The 21,464-nt window shown below is 39.0% G+C and overlaps 1 protein-coding gene across 1 annotated transcript in view; it reads left to right on the top strand.

Moving 5' to 3' along the window:
• The window catches only part of ABCC8 (ATP binding cassette subfamily C member 8), an 83,564-nt gene extending 62,563 nt beyond the window's left edge, over positions 1–21,001 (top strand). Inside the window, exons 24-39 of the mRNA XM_075711762.1 lie at positions 128–227; positions 837–1,084; positions 1,989–2,149; positions 3,300–3,369; positions 4,066–4,223; positions 5,441–5,533; positions 9,112–9,214; positions 10,647–10,760; positions 11,387–11,507; positions 11,672–11,802; positions 12,387–12,465; positions 13,331–13,439; positions 15,361–15,464; positions 16,243–16,376; positions 17,748–17,810; positions 20,864–21,001. Coding sequence (XP_075567877.1) covers positions 128–227; positions 837–1,084; positions 1,989–2,149; positions 3,300–3,369; positions 4,066–4,223; positions 5,441–5,533; positions 9,112–9,214; positions 10,647–10,760; positions 11,387–11,507; positions 11,672–11,802; positions 12,387–12,465; positions 13,331–13,439; positions 15,361–15,464; positions 16,243–16,376; positions 17,748–17,810; positions 20,864–21,001 — 1,926 coding nt within the window. The remainder of the gene's footprint in view (positions 1–127; positions 228–836; positions 1,085–1,988; positions 2,150–3,299; positions 3,370–4,065; positions 4,224–5,440; positions 5,534–9,111; positions 9,215–10,646; positions 10,761–11,386; positions 11,508–11,671; positions 11,803–12,386; positions 12,466–13,330; positions 13,440–15,360; positions 15,465–16,242; positions 16,377–17,747; positions 17,811–20,863) is intronic.
• Positions 21,002–21,464: the final 463 nt, after the last annotated feature.

Raw genomic sequence — 21,464 nt, 5'->3', positions numbered from 1 at the left:
ATCGCTTATGACTGCCTGCTGTAAGATTCTCTGACGTCAGGTTCTGATTGGAAACAAGTTTTGTCACAGCTAGTAATTTTTTTTAGTAATTCTCTGGTTGAAAACACATGTACTGTTCCTTTTTTAGGAGACTATTATTGAAAGAAAAACTGTTTTGGAAAGAACAAATCTCCGGAGGACGATGTATTCCCGTGAAGCTCTGCTGAAAGATGATGAAGAGGATGAAGGTAAAAGGGCACCCTTTGAGCCCAGTATAACTACATTACTGTTTCACAGTTAAATTATTTTAGAATGAATTACCCTAATTAAAACTGGCAGGAGAATAATCATTTTTCATGTGGGTCATGATTCGTAAGAGTGCCGTTTCCATTGATTTTACCTGTGGACTACAGTGATTTCAAGCATTCACAAGTCATAGCTTCCTCCAAACTTTTGAGGGGGTTTTTCTTATACTTGAACATGATTGGATAACGAAAGAGGAATAACTTTGAATAATTTTTGCTGGGTGAGCTTCAAACCTGTCAATACCTAAGCACACTTGTTTAAGCTTTTACCCAGGAAAAAATTGCAATTAATTTTTATCAAGCCAGTACTTTTAAATTGCAAAAACATGACTGGAGACGATGATCACCTAGTGCTAAGGTTTTTTGCATCTTTTTAGCACTCATTACTACTAACTTTAGCAGGCTAAAACATGCCTGCCTGAGCAGGTAATTTCACCTTAAAGCCACTCTTTATCCTGTATAAGATGACCTGTTTTGTAGCTGCCACTTGCCAGTCTCTATGAAAGGTGTGTACAAGTCAGTGTGGCTGTACTTTTTTCATGCACATTGCAGAAGAAGTAACAGAAAGTGATGATGAAGACAACCTGTCTTCAGTGCTGCATCAGAGAGCAAAGATGCCCTGGAGAGCCTGTGGCAAGTACCTCAGCGCAGCAGGAATCCTCCTTCTGCCGCTTCTGGTTCTGTCCCAGCTGCTGAAGCACACGGTGATGGTGGCCATCGACTACTGCCTGGCATGCTGGACCTCGGATGCCATTTCTGTGAAGGCAGAGCCAGAGCTGAAAAACTGCTCTCACAGTGAGGTATGCAAAACCTCATTCACCTTCCTCTTATGATTTAACTGGTGGTGATCTCCCACTGGCAACCTCTGCTCCAAGAAATCGATATGCTATATTTCTAGTAACAGAGCCACCCCCGAGTATTTTGAGGGTTAATGCATTTTTCAGGTACACAGTGCAATAAAACTAACAGGTTTGTGTGTCGTTGTTCTCCTTTTGCTAGATTTGTTGTATTTTCATCACCTAGCTGATATGCCTAAACCTTGGTCTCTAAAGTAATTTTAATATCATAGTTCTTTTTTCTTCTACTGTTGCGTTCTCACTGCAAGCAGGGCTTTCAGGTTTTGTAACATATGGGAAACACAGTTTTTTGGTTTTGTTTTTTTTTTTTTTAAACGCAGCAGGGTACTCTGTATGTATAAAGCAGTAGCGGAGGGATTTTTTTAGAACTGGGATTGTTTTCTTTATTGTGATTTAGTGCCTACAAATAATCCATAGTAACGTTTGGGAGGTGCATGTGTGATTTCACTGGAGTCACACTTTCATCTCTGAAAAGATGCTTTATTGATGCTGGGTTTTAATATGAAATTAGTATTTCAAATGAAAAACTATTATATTCTATTCCTATTCAAAAAATAGACCAAAACAATAAAGCCCTAATAAGTGCTTTGAAGATGTTTTTTTTTCCTTCAGATGAAATTATCAAATACCTTTTCAAGGTTTTTTGTAGTATTCTATGATACTAAATTTCTGATTAATCTTTCTTTCATGTAAACACACTTCTCTCCAAAGGATAATAAATTGTGGTTTAAGATGGTTGAAAATCATTGACAGTTTAATTTAGGGAGTCTTGTGTTTGTGTGTTTTACAATAAATTTTGAACATAATTTACAGTGAATAATTTTGTTGCTCTTTCTTTGTTTCTCAGAATTTCAACCATTCTCCGTATTCAAAAGTTTTCAGCATTCTCTGCTGTCTTGGGATTGTATTATGTCTTGTCACATCAATAGCGGTGGAGTGGACTGGCTTGAAAGTCACCAAAAAGCTACACTCTTCTTTACTTAATAAAATAATTTTGGCTCCAATGAGGTATTCCTCTGATTGTAATACAAATTGTATTGTAGTCATTTTGTGTTCCTTACTTTAAGGCAGTCTTCTAAGCACATTTTTTATTAAGAAGTGACTGTGAACCACATTTTATTTTAATGTGTCATCGAAAATCACCAAGTATCAAACTACTGTGCAATTTTTGAAAATGGTACCTAGGCTGCTCGAGTTCCTACACACTAGTCAGATGCCTCTCCTGCCTGACCGCAACTTTAGAGATGTACTTCCTTGCACGTTTAATTTCTCTTTGCTGTTTTTAATTAGGGACAAACCACAATTATTGATCAATATGTTGTACAGTTCCTTCATAGCATGCATCATAATCTTAATCACTAGAAATATTTACTGTCAGGCAGTGATTGTGCAAGGCTATGAATGATAATGAGCTTAGGCAAGTGTTATCACAGGCATCATTAGAGTACACTGGGGTGCACAGATACCGGTGAAGGCCTTTGTTGTCCTGCGTAAGTTTTATTTCTAAAGAATGAAAGGAAACCTGCAACTGTTACTTAACATTAGGAAAAAATACCTTCTTGTTTTTAAGCTAACTGTATTTGACCCAGAAATCATGGGGAAATAATATACATGGAAAACCTCAGATTTTTTTTTTTTTTTTTTTAAACTTTTTTTTTTTAGGATAGAATTAGACTTCAGGGTCAACATGAGTTATGGAACAGTTAACAATTACAGAGCAATAATGAAGTTTGTACTTTGCATATGCAAATGTAAAGGGAAGGTTTTTTAATATTTTATTCCAGCAGTTGTTCTTAGTTATGCATTTCTATTCCCAGAAAAATGCAAGACTTGCAATTTAGCTTTGCATTTTTCACGAATTGAAGAGGCCTCAAATTGCAAATCTGAAAGGATTTTTTTTAAATGTAATCATGTGATTTGCATAGCTTACGCAGTAGAGGGAGCTGAGGACATGCTTGCTGCTGTTGGGTTACAGTCAAGACTGCCATTTTATTGGAAAGTCATGGTTATGGGGAAGAATGGCAAACTTTACTGTGGCTGTCAATTTATTTGCTTGTGTCTGATACAGTACCTAGCTTAAGGAAGACGGGAAAAAAAAAAATGTAAAACTATTCTAGTATCAATATTCTAATCTTTCCCATTCCTTGTCTCATTTTAGGTTTTTTGAAACAACACCTCTGGGAAGTATATTGAACAGATTTTCAGCTGACTGCAATACCATTGACCAGGTACTAAATAAATATATTCAAGCTCCCAAGTTATCCTATCTTTCTAGTCTGAAAGACTGGATTTTCATTTATTATACACTCATTTAGATAAAGTTTACTGATGATCTATAATTTGACTACTATATCAATTTGCATCATGATTTTCTAGGTTCAGAATGAATTCCTTGTCTTAAATGCACGTTGAAAAAACATTTATTTGATTAAGATGCCCTGTATAGAAAAGGGAAGTGAAATTAGATCAATAGTGATACCCCCAAATTAAGAGGATCTACTTTTTTTAAAAGCGGATAAACACATTGACTTGACACATAGGAGGAAATGAAATGAGAAGGCGGCAAATGCTGTTGCCCAAAATAGAAATGACTGAAATTCAAATTATCAGTATTTACCCCAGACTGCACTGCCAGTTCATAGGATCGATGCAGATGCTGAAATCATCTATTGCATCCCATCTATAATCCTCTGACGTGAGGATTGTGGTCCACAATGCAGACACGTGAAGCAGCCCCACAGAAATCCCTTCAGACTTTCCCAAAACCCAGCAGTCAATTCAAAAGCAGACCTGTATGCTTAGTACTTCAAGTCCTCAAAATTTTTTTCCTTGTGCGAGCGGGAGAAAGGAAAATTAAATAATGCTGTTTTAAACTTGATCTGTTATGGAAGATTCTGTGTGCTTATTCTTCTTTATCTATACAGCACATTCCAGCTACCCTGGAGTGCTTGAGTCGTTCCACTTTGCTGTGTGTATCTGCTCTTGCTGTCATCTCGTACGTCACACCAATGTTTCTCATTGCCCTGGTTCCCCTCGCAATCATGTGTTACTTCATCCAGAAGTACTTCCGAGTTGCATCACGGTAAGAGCATAAACCAGTATCATTCTGGCAATAGAAACATCTTCTGCAATGCATGATTACATTGCAGAATTGCAGTGCTGGGGAACTTCATGTTTAAATTTGGTCCTGTCAAAGCCATGGCCTTGTCTGAAAGTGAGCCAAATCCACTATAGTGAAAATGTGTCATTTTACAAGTGCCTTTGTCTGCAGCTCTTCAAGCAGAACTTCTGGGAAGCACGAGCAGGGTCTTTGTCCATGATCAAAGTTTCTTAGAGTTCACAGAACACAAAAAACCCAACTGAATTCTCTCCTCCCCAAGGGCTGCGTGCTGGGTACGTCCAAGAAAATGTGGTGACAGAACAGGGAAACTGATGTCTGCCCATCCAGGTGGAAGTGGAAATCCGTAAAGTGAGGGACAGGCTGGAGAATGCAGTATAACCATGGTGGTACTACTGCCTGTTAAGGATCCAACATGCATGAACATCCTCTCTTGTTCTGGGTGCATTTTAGTTTTTAACAAGTTGAAAAATTGTAGCTATATATGTCATTTTTGTCCTTCTACAGTCATACGGCTTCCCCCCAAGTGGCACTCAAGAAGCATTTGCAGCAATGCTGCATTTATCCCCTTCGTGTATGCATGGATCGAGGAGGAGTCTGCAACCAATTTACTTCCTGCTGGAAGAAGCTGAGACTAAATAGAATTTCACCCCACACGTGCTTCCACTGATTTGATGACTAAACATGAAATTGAGAACTACAACCTAATGATGAGTGCGGGCTCTCATTTACTCCACTGAGTGTATGAGTTACACTGTTAGCCCAGTGTGAAGTTGTGATGTCATCTGGGTATAGAGAGGAAAGAGAGAGGAAGTTGTATTTTGCCTTCTGCTTAACTTGAGCTCTTATTTGCAGTTCCCATTATATTCAGCATAGGGTCAGAATGGTGTTTATATGGATAAACAATTGTGTATAAGAAATAGGAATATAGGAGAAATGAGGGAAGGCAGTGAAGGGAAAAGACCCATTCAGAACTCCAGCACTGTTTGTATTCAAATGTTAAAAGAAAAATCCTCCTGGGGTCTTCATTCCTTGCTCAGAGACATGCAGCACTGCTTTGCAATCTATCTGAACTTAGATTTATAATTACTGTGATGACTACACTCCCTGGGCCTGTTTCAAGACAATAACTGCATGACAAAACTGGCTTTTTACAAAATTCTTTTCATAACCCTCTTCAGGGACCTGCAGCAGCTGGATGACAGCACTCAGCTACCATTACTCTCCCATTTTTCAGAGACTGTTGAAGGTCTTACCACCATCCGAGCCTTCAGGTATAGTTTTTTTAAGAAACATACGTTACCTCGCTTTTGAATATCTATCTCTGATTCTGTTCTGCAGCTGTGCAGTTATAACTCTGGAAAATCCAGAGTCCCCAAAACACTGGTAAAGGGCAAATCCAAAACATTGAAAAACTTTAAGCGTTTTGCATGTGAAAGAATTGCTATAGAAAAGCAGGCTAATGTGTGTCAGCTGCCCTGTGTAACTCTCCATACACTTGCACGCAGCCTGAAAAAAAACTTGTGGCCAAATGTGATTTAAGAAGCTAAATTAGCTTGCAATTACCAGAGCATGCAGTGTGGCAGACTATGCGCTTGGATAGTTCCCATGGAACAACTAGTATGCACTAACTTGTTATGCCAGAGTAATTTGTGTATGAGTCAATGTCCTGGTAAGATAAACTGTGCATGCTAGTGACTTCAGAAGATACAATAGCATCCTAAGTTATTTTTCAAGTTGCTAGCTGAAAATGTGGTTGTTTATACTGATTTTGAAAATACACAAGCTGGAGACAAAGTCTTTCATCGCCTGTTTTGATTCATTTTTCTGTCCACATAAGCTCACAGGAGAGCAGCCCAGGAATACCTGATAACATGCCTGGGTTGTGTACCTGTGTTACAAAAATGGCAGTCACGCTGATGCTAGTAGAGGTACCAATAAAACTACTGCAGAGCTTACCAGCTGCTTTTCTTACATGAGTGCTATTGTCTTTTCCCAGGTGACTCAAATGTGGGCAACTGTCTTCTACACCCATCTCATCTACATGTCTACAGTTTTTGTCAGTTAATTATTACTGTTACCATTCTTTGAAACTTAATTCCTCCTAATCTATAATGTTAATTTTATAATAGAAGTAATGCGCAAAATTAACTTTTCTTAAACTGTTCTAAATAGGATATAAATAGCTCAATGAATGAACAATCAATTTAAGAGTTTATTTCTTTTTGACTGAAGGTAGCTTCCTGAAGAGTGGTAGAACAGCATAGTGTTTTCCATTATTAATGACTGTTACTGGATATTTAATTCGTTAAGTGCCAACAGTGTTCTCTAGTTTGTAGCTATGTCTATGTTCAGTTTTAAGGAAATTGAATTTCTCTTTTAACTGTTGGTTTTCTCATTTATCCATTTAATCTTCTAATTCATCAAGAGGATCTTTAGAGTGTTATGGCTATATATTTTCAGGTGTTGATACAATTAATAATATTCAATGCCATCTAGCTAATATTTTCAGTCATTTGGAGCATTCCTTATTGATTCTTCCTGTCACCTTGAAATGAATTCCTCTGTCAATGAATTGTTTGGTGCCTCCATTTTCTTAAATCCTGCAGTAACTGATGTGTGTCTGACCCAACAGCCATGTGCGTTCAGTAGGTTCTGTATTCCATCTGCCTGCCAGCCTCCCGCATCAGCTGGTAACCTAGCTATTTTTAGGACTGTGTAGCTTTTCAGCTGCCTAACTTATTAGCAGGAGTGGAGTTTAGACTTGCTAGCTTGAGCATCCCTAAAAATAACACTAATTCAGGAATCCAGCCATAAAGTTAGGAGGTGCCAGTTGTTGCTGGAGTGTCCTTACCCTTGGTAACTCTCTGTCCTGTGCTTATTCAGAATGCATAAGGAAAGAACTGTACAAAAAACCAGGGGGAGATCAGAAAGACAGCTACTGCTGCAGCTATAAATATACCTTCAGCAGATGCGCTGACCTGATTCATAGTTTGCTATCTGGCACTTCAGATAGTGTTAGTGCTAAATAATCAATAAAATGTAAATGTGAAGACTTCTGCAAAGACTGGTCTGTATTCTGAGAGGCCCGGTAATCTGGGGACACTTTCTGAAGAGAAATTCTAGTATTTCTGCAGTACTCCACCAGCAGTGGTAACTTTGTCTGCATCCCCATTCCACATGCATATGCACAGCTGACTCATGATGCATACCTCACATCTTCTAAGGCATATCTGCATCACATAATACCTCATGGTATAGAGATATGAAAGTTAAATGTGACTGAATTGGTTCCAGAAGCAGTACAGCCATCTCTTTATGGTAGGGCACCGAGGGTAATTAGTCCTGAGGAAAGGCAGGGCTCACTAGCTCTGACACTGCGTGACTCTAATGCTTGCTTTCAGGAACAACCATGCTAGGCTGTGCAAACACACCAACACGCTCGGAGCCAGCCCAGGCCATTCTCCATTGCATACAGCAGACATATCTCTTATGTCTTGGCACATGGCTAAGTTGTGAACAGCTAAATTACTTCCACAAAGCGGCACTTACTTCTTTTCCTCAAAAGCATTAATGATTTATGTAAAGTCGTAACTTTATTATACTGTACTCAGAAGAAGGATTAAGATACTCAGCAGTGAACAAATTTGAAAGCTTCTCTAAGCCATGTACTTCATACTTAAACAGAACATTGTCATATCTTTCTCTCATATCAGTATAAGGGGAGCTGAGTTTATAAATAACTAGTGCTTGTTGCAACCATAATAGCTAAGGATATAAATAGGGCAAAATTTTATAGGGGGAGATTAACAAGTTTGTTAAACTTCCTAATGTAATAAAGGGGGAAAAAAGGCAAGCTTTGGGTGCTTAAACTACATCTTCAGGCCTTCAAGCTTCTGTGACTACCCTGGAAAAGGTTTTTATGCCAGACTTCTCCTTTATTATTAGACATAATTATTGATACACTTTAACATCACATTAAGTTATACCTATGCAAATAAATATGCCCAGCTAAAAGGGGTGGCTGGCTGACTTGCATGCTTGCCAAGACCCCGGTCTAAATAGGTGTAGCAGGGAATAATCTTCCATATCTGCTGAATTCAAGGCAAAATTCATTGCAGCTATTCTCATGAGTGGGTGCAGATCCACTATAATAAACTATAGACAGACCTATTTGCCATTAATCTTATTTTGTATTCTGTGGCTAATTCATTGTGGGGCAGGGGACACACAGTTCATTCCAGTCTGTTACTTTTTGTTGCACCATGTGCTTGGACTTCTGTTTTCCAAAGTGCTCCGTTTGTTTAGTGATAAGGACAAACATGTTTATCTAACACTGGAGCAACCATGACTGGAGGTGCTTTGGATTTGTACTTTATAAATGCTTACAATTTTGTAGGTACTACAGTGATATAAATTTTAAAACTTGAATTTATATGACTGAGAAGATGAACTGCATTCTGCAGTACTAATACTTCTTTGGACAAGTACATGCATGCATTATTTCTCTCTCATATATATTTTTAATTTTTTTAGTTTCAGATTTGTCTCACTTGGAGTTACTATGCAATAAAATACATTTAGAAAAGCGTGATCCAGAAGTCCAACATAGTTTCATCAACGCAGTAACATCCATTTACTCCTGAAGATACTTTGCAAATACAGTTTGCTTGTGTGTAATACAAGTCTACAGCTGATGTCACTCTGAACTATTGATAGGCTGATTTAGACCCTGTGTCAAGCTGCCCATGAGCATATACATCCAGAAATTAAATTTTACTTTTCATTTTTCCAAGACCCCAAGGCCTGACCCTTTTTTCTTTTTCTTTTTTCTTTTTTTTTTTTTTTTCAGGTATGAAGCCAAATTTCGACAAAAACTTCTTGAATACACAGATTCCAACAACATCGCTTCCCTTTTCCTTACAGCTGCCAATCGCTGGCTGGAAGTCCGCATGGCAAGTACATTATTTCTGTGCATACACAATGAATTTATTTTACTTCATTCCAAGCAATCTGATGAGGCATCCAACAGTTATCCAGTCTCATCTGGGTTTCGAAGCTGTACCTTTACCCTTTATATCTATATCTCTCTATCTGTAATGAACGTGTGCCCAACCCATCCTGGAAACTGAATGGAGTACAAATTTTCTCCGTAGCCTGCAGCTGTTTCTCCAAGACAGGAATAGTTTTTATAGGTCACATTGGCTCCTCTGTGTGTGAAGCACTCGATCAGAGCTGGTCGAGCTGTGCTGCCAGCCAGGATGCCTTTATGGAATTGTGTTAGTGTCAGCAGGCCTTTGTCTTGTGGCTCCCCAGGAACATTCCAGCATCTTGGAAGCTCTGTTAATAAGCAGAAGGACGTAGACAGGTTTGTGCCTGTTTTGGGTCATCTGAAGAATGCCAGAGATATTCAGGTGCCCGTTGCCTTAGAGTGCTCAGTAAAGTGGCCTGGCATGAGAAATTATTTATTAAAAATAATTCCTCAAGAAGCAAATCAAGGAATTTTATGTTGTGGATGGTGATGTTTGTATCAGGCTTTGTTAGATACAGGTGTAGGACTGCTGTTGTGGTAACATGGGTTCCTTTTATAATGCGCTAAGTGGATGTTAACTCCTATTTTGTGTCACATTCTATACCTCCATTTTGGACTCTATTTTAGCTGGTACCTTTTGCTACTTAAATTCAGGTATTGAGTATGACTTAAATAAAATGTTATTACCCTTTTATACGTTCAGTCCTAGACTATCTGAAGTCCCTAATTCTGATCATTGCCTATATCACTAAACAGTACAAACATAGACTAGTGACAATTTCCTTCCTGCAGAGTTCATTTTCTAGTCTGTTATGCAATTTTAGTCAAAGACTTGTCTGTGGGAAGTCAAATCACTAATGATTTAAATTAAAGCAGCAAAAGCCAATCATGGGTGGACACAGTCTGACTAATAGATACATGCTGTGCAAGAACAGCTTGTTTGAACAAATATGGATGGTAGCCACCCAGCAGCAACTGCAGTGCCTCTCAGCAGTCAATCATCAGTCACAGAGAGGATCCACTCAAAGAGGGCATCACATGAGCATTTCCATCCTACCTCAGGTAACATCAGCTGCACGGTTTCAGCCACCTCCATTACATGCTTAAGATATCTGTAGCGACTTCTCCAGAAGAAGATTAGGAGCATTGGTACAACTCCTGTGTACAACAGCTTTCCAAACAGCGCAGCTACACTAAAGGCAATGAGAATGGGTTCCTAGGCAGGGTCTGTATGGTGGTGTTTTCAGCCTGCATTTCAAACTGTGCAATGGGTTTGTTGTTTGGTATGCAAAGTTATGAGAATTTTTTAATCATTTGTAGACTTACAGTGACGGAGCTTATTCATATTCCTTCAGGAGTACATTGGAGCATGTGTGGTACTCATAGCAGCTGTCACTTCTATTACCAGTTGCCTGTATAGTAAACTCTCTTCAGGACTTGTAGGCTTGGGACTAACCTATGCTCTTATGGTAAGAATCTCTGGACCCTTTTTGTGTCTCCCAAACATTTTTTTGTAATTCTTCAGGGCACAAAGATGAACAGGAAGATCGAAGGTGTCTGTACATCTATAGTGGGTACTGTAACATCACTGAAACCATGTGTTAACTTCAGTTCACATTCAATGGTTGACATATTTGAGTGTATGCTTTCTTCAGTTTTTAGATAAAATATTCATTGAAGTGTTAGTTCAAATATGTCAACAAAGCGTGGCCAAGTTACATCATATTTTTTATATTGTCTTGCATTGTGAAGAGTATTTTTTCAGTGCTTCAGTTGTAATTATGCCCTGGTACATCATTCTAGACTGTCAAACCTTAAGTTACCAAGTCTTTTCACCTGTCTTTACTGTTCCCCTCCCTCTTTCCTGTTGGTGTAGATCAGATCTCCATAGTACCAAAGTATCTGTGCACTGCAGTTAGGAAATTTAACCTTTAATCATTGTTGTCACCCTATTGATGTGTACCATACAGTTCATTCACAACTTCAGCTACGCAGCTGAACAAGTGTTACTGTGGAGGAGTATGAACTGCATGCTGGTCAAATGTTGCAAACTACTAAGAATCTGGAATTTAGTAGTGTATTTGCTTTACATCAGGTGTCTAACTATCTGAATTGGATGGTTCGTAACCTGGCTGACATGGAGATCCAGCTGGGTGCAGTGAAAAGAATCAATGGCCTTCTCAAAACAGAAGCTGAAAATTACGAAGGGCTCCTTAGTAAGTGCGGTTTTGTGCAGCATGCAGAAAGAGCTTGCTGAAATTTTAATGATTTTGCAGTGTATTACCATGAAAATAGTAGTAAATCACTTAACTAGCTGATTAGTTTGTTATGAGTGTGTTGATTTTGTTTTTTTTTTTTTTACCCTGTGCTGCTGGTACAGCTTCCTCACAGATTCCCCAGAACTGGCCAGACAGAGGGGAGATCCAAATCCAGAACCTCAGTGTCCGATATGACAGCAACTTAAAGCCAGTGCTAAAGCATGTCAATGCCCACATCTCTCCAGGACAAAAGGTAAAGAAATGCAGTGATTCTGAGAAGCTCTTTAGACTAGCACATCGTAGAATCGGTAGAAATCGCAAAGTTGAAAAAACATACCACAGTATGTTTTGATGACTGAATTACAGATTTTTGCTCTAAAAGAATGTAGTGCGCTGGAAAGGAGTTTGTGGGTTTCTTAGTTTGGTGTGTTTAGGCATGTGTTAGAGTGCGAAGTTAGAACTACACACAACTGCTCAGTATCCCAGTGCCCTGCTGTCAGCACACAGTGCCAAAAGAAGCAACAGTGACTCCTTACTGTGTTAGACCTACTTTCCATCATTCCCATGTGGCTCTCTTGCCTTTATTCCCATTGTTGCCACTCTCCAGTTGTTCCTGTATATAGTACTGGCCTTGATTTATGCCTAAATGCTCAGACCCCTAAAGACAAAAAGTGAATTTAGGGATACTGTTATGGCCAGTTCAGTTTGACTGAACTGTCAGAAGGACATGAGCATCATGTGGATCAGAACAGCTCCTCCATCCACTCATCGTAAGTGTCAAATACAGACATTATCCATTTCCGCTCACCTGATGTTCGTCTGCTTTCTGTGACACAGATTGGGATCTGCGGACGAACAGGCAGTGGAAAATCCTCCTTCTCTCTTGCATTTTTCAGAATGGTTGACACTTTTGAGGGTAAGATTATGCTTTTGCATATCGGTCAAGCTTAGCTCCTGAAGGTGCTTTCTTAACAGCAGCAGCTTTGAAGTGCGATTTTTGAATCTGCAGGACACACTCTCTGGCCTTGTTTAAATAGGATATCATCTGTCACCTAACAGCTGTGCCACTGATAAGCTGCATCAATAAAAATTCTACTTGACAGAAGAAAAAGTCCTTTTCTGCTGTTAAATCACAACAGTAGGAGCAAACCATTAAAGGGGAAGGTGTTCAAGTACAACGAAGGATCCATGCACAAGGCACAGATAGGACCCACTGGGCCCAGAAAACTCAGCAACTGGGGACTGCAGTTTGGCCTGCTGCCCTGGAATTTCCTACCATATTTCCTGCTATGTGTGCCTTGTCCATGTGCCTCACAGAGTGTCCTCCTGCGCATCTCAAAAAATTTTAGCCTCAGTTTCCCAGCCACACCGCCCACAGGGCCCTTATGCAGACCCGGACAGTTGTACTTGGAGATAAAATTTCAAAGTGCTCAAAAGTAATTTGGCTTTTTCAAACACTTGTTCCCCCTGGTAACTAGTCCCTGTTGAAGTAACCTCTTACCTTCTTGTTTGATAGTGTTTATAATGGTCAAGCAGATAAGTAGGTGTCTAATCATTCATAAGATATTACAGGTATACTTCATATTCCTCCCAGCTGAGGCTTAGTCTCAAGACAATTGTGCTTGCTGCTTAATCAAAACTTGTTTCATTAGTGAATAAATGGATATGCAATTCAAGGCCTGTTCCTGCTGTACTGTATTGCAAGCTGAAAGCGAGCCATGCCTTTGCCAGCAGCTGTGTGGCATGACAGTCTAGCAGACTATCCACTTTCTTTTGAATAGGAAGGATTATCATTGATGGTATAGATATCGCTAAGCTCCCCTTACAGACGTTGAGATCCAGGCTGTCAATCATTCTCCAAGATCCTATTTTATTCAGCGGAACAATCCGGTAAGCATTAAGGACCCGCAATAAAAACCATGTAATGACTTATATGCCACCATATATTATAATTATACCATATAATGACTTTTACAGAATTGCTGATAGCAAACTGTTCAATTCCAGTGTCCTCAGTTGGAGTAGGGAGGATCATTGCCTTCTGTCTGCGCTTTTTACCCACCCCTGCCAGACTACGCCTTCCCAGTGCCTGAGCCTGGTCAGCACACTGTTGGCAGAAGGTATCCCATGCCTGGGAAGTAGGGAAAATCACTATTTATTCCTCCAGGATCGAGTAATCAGTTTAGCTTACTGATCAAATACCCATAACCACGCAGCACTTCTTGAAACCTTCTTTCTCCTACATCTATTTTCATCTGCCTGCCTAAATGCAAAAAAATGCAGACTAAAAAATTAATATAGAAGAAGAGGAAGCAATAGAACAATATGAGAAGTACTCGGGGAGGTCTGGGGTATTTTATCCTGGAGCCTCTATCCGTGTTGCTCTTCTAGTGTTTGAGACATTCTTTCGTCTGTAAGAATCCCCTTTCTCTGAAAGGATGATGCAGTAGAAACTGTGGCAAAAAGCTCTCACAGTTTCCAACAAATGCCCTTCTGTGTATCTGTGGCATTTACCTTAGAAAGGAACAGTACAATCATCGGTGCAGATTTACATCACCTGCAGTTACAGTTTCTACATAAGTCATTAGAGTTCACTGCAAATTATAGTCTTCTGTAGTTTGCTGACTCCACACTAATACAGATCCCAAGATTATCTCCTGAACTTGCCTGAATAGAGCATGATTCATTCATGTCAGAAGATGAGGTGACTGTATACCTTTGTTTTACTAAATAACCTATTAAAAAATTTATTTAGGCCATCATCGGTCATTCACAGCCACTAACAGTAGGAGTAAAAAGTAAAACTAAAAAGTGTTGTGCACCACTGAATCTTTTATTTATGATTATCATTCTATATATTAATATGATATGAGATTCACATTTGTTGCTGTTATTTCTAGGCTACAGCAAGCTAAAATAACATTCATCTGTTCATAAATGCAAGATTTGTTCAGTTGTAGTGAAGACTTGCATTTCATTACTCAGTATGAAGCTTGATTGTTTTGTTTAGCATTTCTATAGCAGTAAAGAACAAAGAGACATTGGATTTAGAAGGAGAGATGGTAGAATTTTGGCCTTTGTTAAAAAAATGAATGTTAGTTTAAACCGATTATATTCACAGCTTTTTTTCTTCAGAGCTTTTTCTAGTAAAGCATGTGAATTTCTTTACTTTATTCAGAACAAAATAAATTCTAAAACTACAAAGATATCTGCAAAACAGGAAGCTTTTCCCATTCTGCTCAACTGAGAGTCAAATTTTGTTCTTAATACATTGGTATAAATATTGACCAAGTCTGCAAAATTCAGTCGATTTTTACCAATGATAGATCAGAATCCTAGAATCGTTTAGGTTGGAAAAGACCTTTAAGATCATCCAGTCCAACCATTAACCTACACTACCAAGCCCACACTAAACCAATCAAGGGTAGACTGGACTGAACCATGTCCCCAAGTGCCACATCTCCCCGTTTTTTGAACACTTCCAGGGATGGTGACTCCACCACCTCTCTGGGCAGCCTGTTCCAATTCTGCCCAGAATGTATTTATCGCTGGTGGCATACAGCTACAGTACAGTTAGTAAAGTGTCCAGAGAAGGGCAACAAGGCTGGTGAAGGGTCTGGAGCACAGGCCTGATGGGGAGCAGCTGAGGGAACTGGGGTTGTTTAGCCTGAAGAAGAGGAGGCTGAATCTGGTCCAGATCTTTAGCGTATGATTCTCATTGCTTGCAAGTTTGTTTCTAAGCACACTAAAAGAAGAAATACATTGCATAAGTTTACATTGACTGATGCTCTTGAATTACACATAACTGTAGGTTTAACTTGGACCCTGAGAAGAAGTGCACTGACAGCATGCTATGGGAAGCATTGGAGATAGCACAGCTCAAGCATGTGGTGAAAGCGCTCCCTGGGGGCCTAGGTAATAAGACTTGCTTCTTGAGAAGATTGCTTCCAGTGTTCACAACATTGCTGTTTCACATTCACTATTTATTAAAAAGGTAGTTGCGGAAGAAAAAGCTTTTTAGGTTTATGGAAGGTGACAAAAAGTGCTTGCCTGCAGGCAAAGGTCCTATATCCATCTAACCCCCTTACCAACTGCACCCATGGGGCAGAATCCTGTTTTTAGTCCAATCAATGGTAAAATTATTATTTTATTTCAGTGTGTCTTTGTTATGAAGCATTGAGCTTTATGGGTCTTGTGAATTCAAATAAGGTGTCAATAAGTCAGGTGTTGTCTAGAATATGTTCTTTTGTATTTTCCAGTAGTCATGTTCAGAGAGGAAAATTTCAATAGCTTAAAGGTGTGAATCATTTGGCTATGCCAAAAAAACCCCCCAACCTTAGAAATGGTAAAGCCTTAGGGTAAAGAAATGATGGATGCCACTTTGCCAGGGGCATGCAGTGTCCTAGACTGCATGTGTTCCAGAGAAACTCGCTCTTAAACATCCCTAGCTACTTTGATGTCTAATAGATATAAAGAATATAGTGAGACAGAAGTACTGGTTGTTTTGAACAATGGAAATAAACAGGCAAAATTGGGTCACCAGCAGCTGTAGACCTAGGAAATGTTACTTTGAAAATCTTTATGCTTAAAGTGAGTCAGTATTTTCCAAGCATATGCTCTACTCTGTTCTGACCCTCTCATACACACACACGCGTGCACTCCATAAATACTGTTTTTGCTGTATCATTTCCAGATGCTATAGTCACAGAAGGGGGTGAAAACTTTAGCCAGGGCCAAAGACAGCTGTTCTGCCTAGCAAGGGCTTTTGTGCGGAAGACAAGCATCTTCATCATGGATGAAGCCACAGCATCTATTGACATGGCAACAGTGAGTTTGGAGTGTTTCTGATTTCTTGTTTTCCTTGAGGGGGAGACAACTGCTAATATACAAAGAAAAAGGTGGAAAGCAATTCTGTTTACTCTGTAATATGCTTATACCATATTTAGTGCAGATGTGTTTACAAGTCCAGGTAGTTGTGAGTCATTGCTAACTAATCTAAAGAGCTTTTAAATCGTTTTACTAAGGGTTTAATAGTTATTCCAGCATTGCTTGCATTAGGAAAATGAAGCATGTTATTTTCATTGGCAGTTTGATTTCCTAAAAGTAAACAAATCTTTGGAAGGTCAGCTGGGATGGTCATTAAAGGGTAAACTGGCAAGCAGACAAATTGCCCGAGCATGGTGGACAAGACAAGTCAGGAAGTTAGAAGGCTTGAAAAGTAGCATCAAGGAAATAAACAGAGACATAGAAAAGGTATACTGGGTTACTGCATTAATTGCCTGAAATTGCTAGACAGAGGTTGAACCACACAATAATAGTGCACTGACTGGATTTTAGCCAGGTAGAGGAGTACATTCTCAGGATTTTTTTTTTCCTCTGTTGTGCTTTTATGAGAAATGTTTCAGTCGTCTTCATTCTATGAATAAAGAATGTAATTGGAGAAGTTTATTCTAACAGCTACAATTTTTAGTTCTGTAAAATGTTAGTGTGTTGGGTGTCAGTAACGTTGGGAATTATACTGTATGCAGCCCAGTTAAAACATATTTTGAATTTTGACACATTGAGGATATAGTTCCTCCCTTGAGATACCTTTATTTGCTATTATCTGTTCTTTAGATATGTATCTGCGCTAGTGACATTTCTAGGCAGTTTGGTACACAACGTGTTTCCTAAACAGCAAAGGATGAGTACTTGTTGAGTGAGAACTATGCATATTAAGACCACCTTAAATATCAGCTCCACTGTTAAATACGCCAGGTACAGCACACGCCCTTGCTTATCCCTGCCACCCCTTGGTGTTAGATGTCCCTACTGTGCTGGGACATTCCTGGGCTTCCAGCAGGGTGAAGAACGCATAGCAGAGGTGCCAGCATGCAGGCAGCCTGGCAGCACCCTGAATTCACCTTTGATTTCCTCACTGTAAAACTGAGGTCAGGTTGGCAGGGGTTTGGGAGCCAGAGCATAGCTCTCATGTGTGCTGAAGCCCAGAGGCAGTAGGGGCTGCAGGAGTGAGCAGGGCTGTCTAACTCAAGACATGGCTCTGGCTTAGTTCTGACATGTAGTTAATTTTCCATTTCTGCAACAAAGGATCAATAAAAGCATGGAATAATCAGTGGTCACTCAAGCCTTCTTAGTGTCTATGTGTCTATCATGTAACTTCTGTTGTTTGAAAAACAACAAATGTTTTTCTTTACATAGGAGAACATACTCCAGAAGGTAGTCATGACTGCGTTCGCTGACCGTACTGTGGTTACAATAGCAGTAAGTACAGTGTCTGCTGCTGTTCTAATATTTTCTTGTATATTTGCTTGTTCTGCAAACAAGAATCAGAAGTGCCGCATTAGTCAATTCTTGTCAATGTTAATAAATGTGTTAGTTTGGCCATTAAACTTTTTTTAATGTGGTGTTTAAGTGTAAGCTTTCTTTTCCATTTTAAACTACTTTCTTATTTAAATGCATAACAACAGCTACTTAAGCATGTTGTGTGATGCTAAGTCTGATTGCCTGTAAAGGCATGTAATCTAAGTATGCAGTCTATTTTCTGTTACCCATTTTAGGCTAATTTAAAATACAATATGACTTTGACTACTGTGAAATCTAGGAATAAGTTTTATCAAGCTACAGTAATCATTTAACTAAGAACAAGTAACACTGTGATAGTTCTGCCACTGGATAAAGCAATTATGTTTCAGAATTTAAACAAATAAATGAGAATCTTACTAACTTCTAAAAATAAACATTCCATCCCTGTTGACAGTGATTGAATTTAAGTTTGCAAATTCTTGAAGTGATTATACAAAGATCTTGAGTATCTGTAGAAAAATTGTTTATGAAAGAGATTTGACCTGAATCAAAGCAGTTGGCTCAACAGATATGTCAGAAACAATACATATCTTTCAGTCCTCTATTTTCTAAAAATACACATATTTCAGGGAGGTGAAATAAAGTCATTATGCTTCTTAGCATTTAAAAATTAAACACAAGTCAAGAAATCTGTGCTCAGGAATCTTACAGCATCTTTTTATTTTCACCTAGCAAACGTGTAACAGAAAACCTGATTTATCTTATGGTATCCATTCAGTGTGTTGTTACAAAAAAAAAAAAACCAAAGGAATCATAAGCATGAAATTTCCTGATTTCTCTGCATGAAAATTCTGAGTTGCACTGCATTTTGCATTTACGTTATCTTCTTCAGTTTGGGGATAGGCTGAGAAAGTTTTATTAGTCTTTCACTCTCTTAGCGAGTTTTACACTACGCAGTTCAAACAAACAGCATTTTGGAATAAACTTACTTTGAATGTTTTTACTTCCAAATATGTAAATGTGGTTTACAGCAGGTGGGTTTGTATTCAAAATGCTCTGTAATAGAAAGGTAACATGTTTTTGGGGGGAGGGGATTGGGTAGTGGTTTGTGGTTTGGTGGGTTTTGGTGTTTTGTTCCACTCCCCCCGCTCCGAGAAAGCCGTATATTCATAATTTGTGCTTAGGAAGAGCATAGTATTGGGTCTATATTATCATCGACGTTACTTTACCAGGATGGCAGCACTGATTGTGTTACACTGAAAGAGATCAGACAACAAGGGCAGCAAGTACAACTGCAATGTGATATTGCAGTCCCCTCCCCCTGCCTGTGGACTGGATAAATGTCACAGAAGGACTGCAGCAGAGATGAGATTTGTAGATGCCATCAGTGATTATTTCATGGAACATCTGGCTAGGAAGCCACAGAAGGAAATACAAGGGTTGTTTTGGTACTGAGGGTGCCTAAGATCTGATTAGGAACCTTATGGGTGAGGAGTGACTGTGTAACAGGGACCGCAGTATTCTGAGATTAAATATCCCTGTAGGAGTAATGCAGACCCAAAAAATCCAGTGCAGTTACACTCAGCTTTAGAAAGTGGAATTCTGTAAAAATGAGGAGGCTTGCTAAAAACAAAACCCAAAAATAAAAGGGGGGGGGGGGGGGGGGGAGCTAAAAGAGGACGTGAAGAAAATTTAATCTACAGGGATCATGGAAATTACTGAAGGATTTTATTCAAAAATCACAGAGCCAATGCATGCTATTTATTAGGAAAGGCTTGAGTAAGGATAGAAATAAGCTGGTATGGCTAAACAAATAAAAAAGACTAAAAGACTATTAGAAACAAGAAGGCATTCTTGTAAAAGCTGAACTCATAGCCAAGTAAAGAGAACAGAAATGATCATAAATTCTGGCATGTTACATGTGAAAATACAATAAGGTAGGCAAAAAAAAAAAAGTATGGAAGCCATCAAAACTAATAATGAATCCCTGAAACACACTGAGAGCAAGGAGTCTGTCAGTCTATGGGGCCATTTGATGATTGATACATGAAAGGAACGCTCAGGAAAGGTAACAGTATTGCAGAAAAGCTAAATTAATTATTTTCAGCATTCACTGTGGGAAAAAAATGGGCAGGTTTCTTCCTAATAAAATAAATTAATCAAATGTTAGAGCTTACTGAGAAAAGGGTAAAGAACAAAAAAGAAAACGTCACACCACTGTATTAAGTCCAGAGTTCGCACATACCTTGAATATTGTGTGTAGTTCAGTCTCCTCATCCCCAGAATGACGTGTTACAACTGAAAAATGTTGAGAAGCACAAGGATGATTGGAGGTGTGGAACTGTTCCTTAAGGGGAGCAGCTGAGTAGGCTAGGCCTCTTCTGCCTGGAAGAAGGACAACATAAGGACATGTGAGAGAGGTCTGCAAAATCATGAGGCGAGGCGGAAGAGGCATCAGATGAAGCTCTGAGCAGTGAGGCCCAGAGCATACAAAAGGAGGTACTTGTTCACGCAGTGGGGAGCAAGCCTGGAAAAATCTTTTCCAAAGGATGTGGATGGAAAATGCTTATGAAAGCTCAAGAGAAGATGTGGGCAAAGTCTTAGAAGAGAAATCTATTCAGTTTTACAAATAGACAAACCACACCAAGCTCAGGAACACCCCTGACCTAGATGTAGTCCAGGAGAGTACCCACATGTGGTTCTGCACTTGCTTGCCCTGTTCCCACTCCTCCTGGCTACCTTGTGGCAATGCTTTGTGGCAGGACCCTGGGCCAGGGACATTGTAGTCTGAACTCATATAATGATTCATACTCAAGTACCTATGTGCAATTTAGGTACCTGAATATCCACATGGCTCTTGGTCTGTTTATTTATCTGCAGTATTTGCACAGTAAATTAGGATGAAAAGTAGCATAAGTAGCCTTAATCAAACTTGATAGGAAAATTGATTTCTGGAAGTCTGTATATTTGATAGATACACTCAACTGGCATTTTGTTTGTTTGTTTTTCAGCACCGCGTGCACACCATACTCAATGCAGATTTGGTTATTGTAATGAAGAGAGGGGTTATTTTGGAATATGACAAGCCTGAGGTTCTGCTAGAACAAGAAGACAGTGTCTTTGCTTCTTTTGTACAAGCAGATAAGTAATACAAATAAATGAAGCATTTTAAAGTAAAATGGTATTATTTTCTAAAAGTGTAAAATACCTGTAAATAAATACTATTTCCAAATAAATTGAGGTTTTCCTTTTTTAATAAAATAAGCCATTTTTCTCCATCTGGAACACTATCCATGTACTTTCCTTTTTTGTATACTACTACTCTTCCTTTTATTTGCTACCAAAGAATCATGAAACATGGCTGAAACAAACTACATGGGTGAAATATGACAGGATCCACATCAAATAAACATAGCCAGCATGGAGTTTTTATGTAACTCTTAAACCTCTCCTGTCATTTTATTAACGTTATTTTTTATGCGTCATAGCCCTACTGTAGATAATGCTCATGACTGACTAAGTGCAGAAGGAAAAATTATATACCAAAGGTATTTCTCAGAAGTGTGTATCTCTTTTAATCATATGACTCTGTAAAGCTTTAATATCTAAATA

Source organism: Pelecanus crispus, chromosome 6 (genome assembly GCF_030463565.1).
Source record: "Pelecanus crispus isolate bPelCri1 chromosome 6, bPelCri1.pri, whole genome shotgun sequence".
NCBI lineage: Eukaryota > Metazoa > Chordata > Aves > Pelecaniformes > Pelecanidae > Pelecanus > Pelecanus crispus.
Note: the sequence above shows the minus strand (reverse complement) of the source record. Positions and strands in the feature narration are given on the sequence as shown.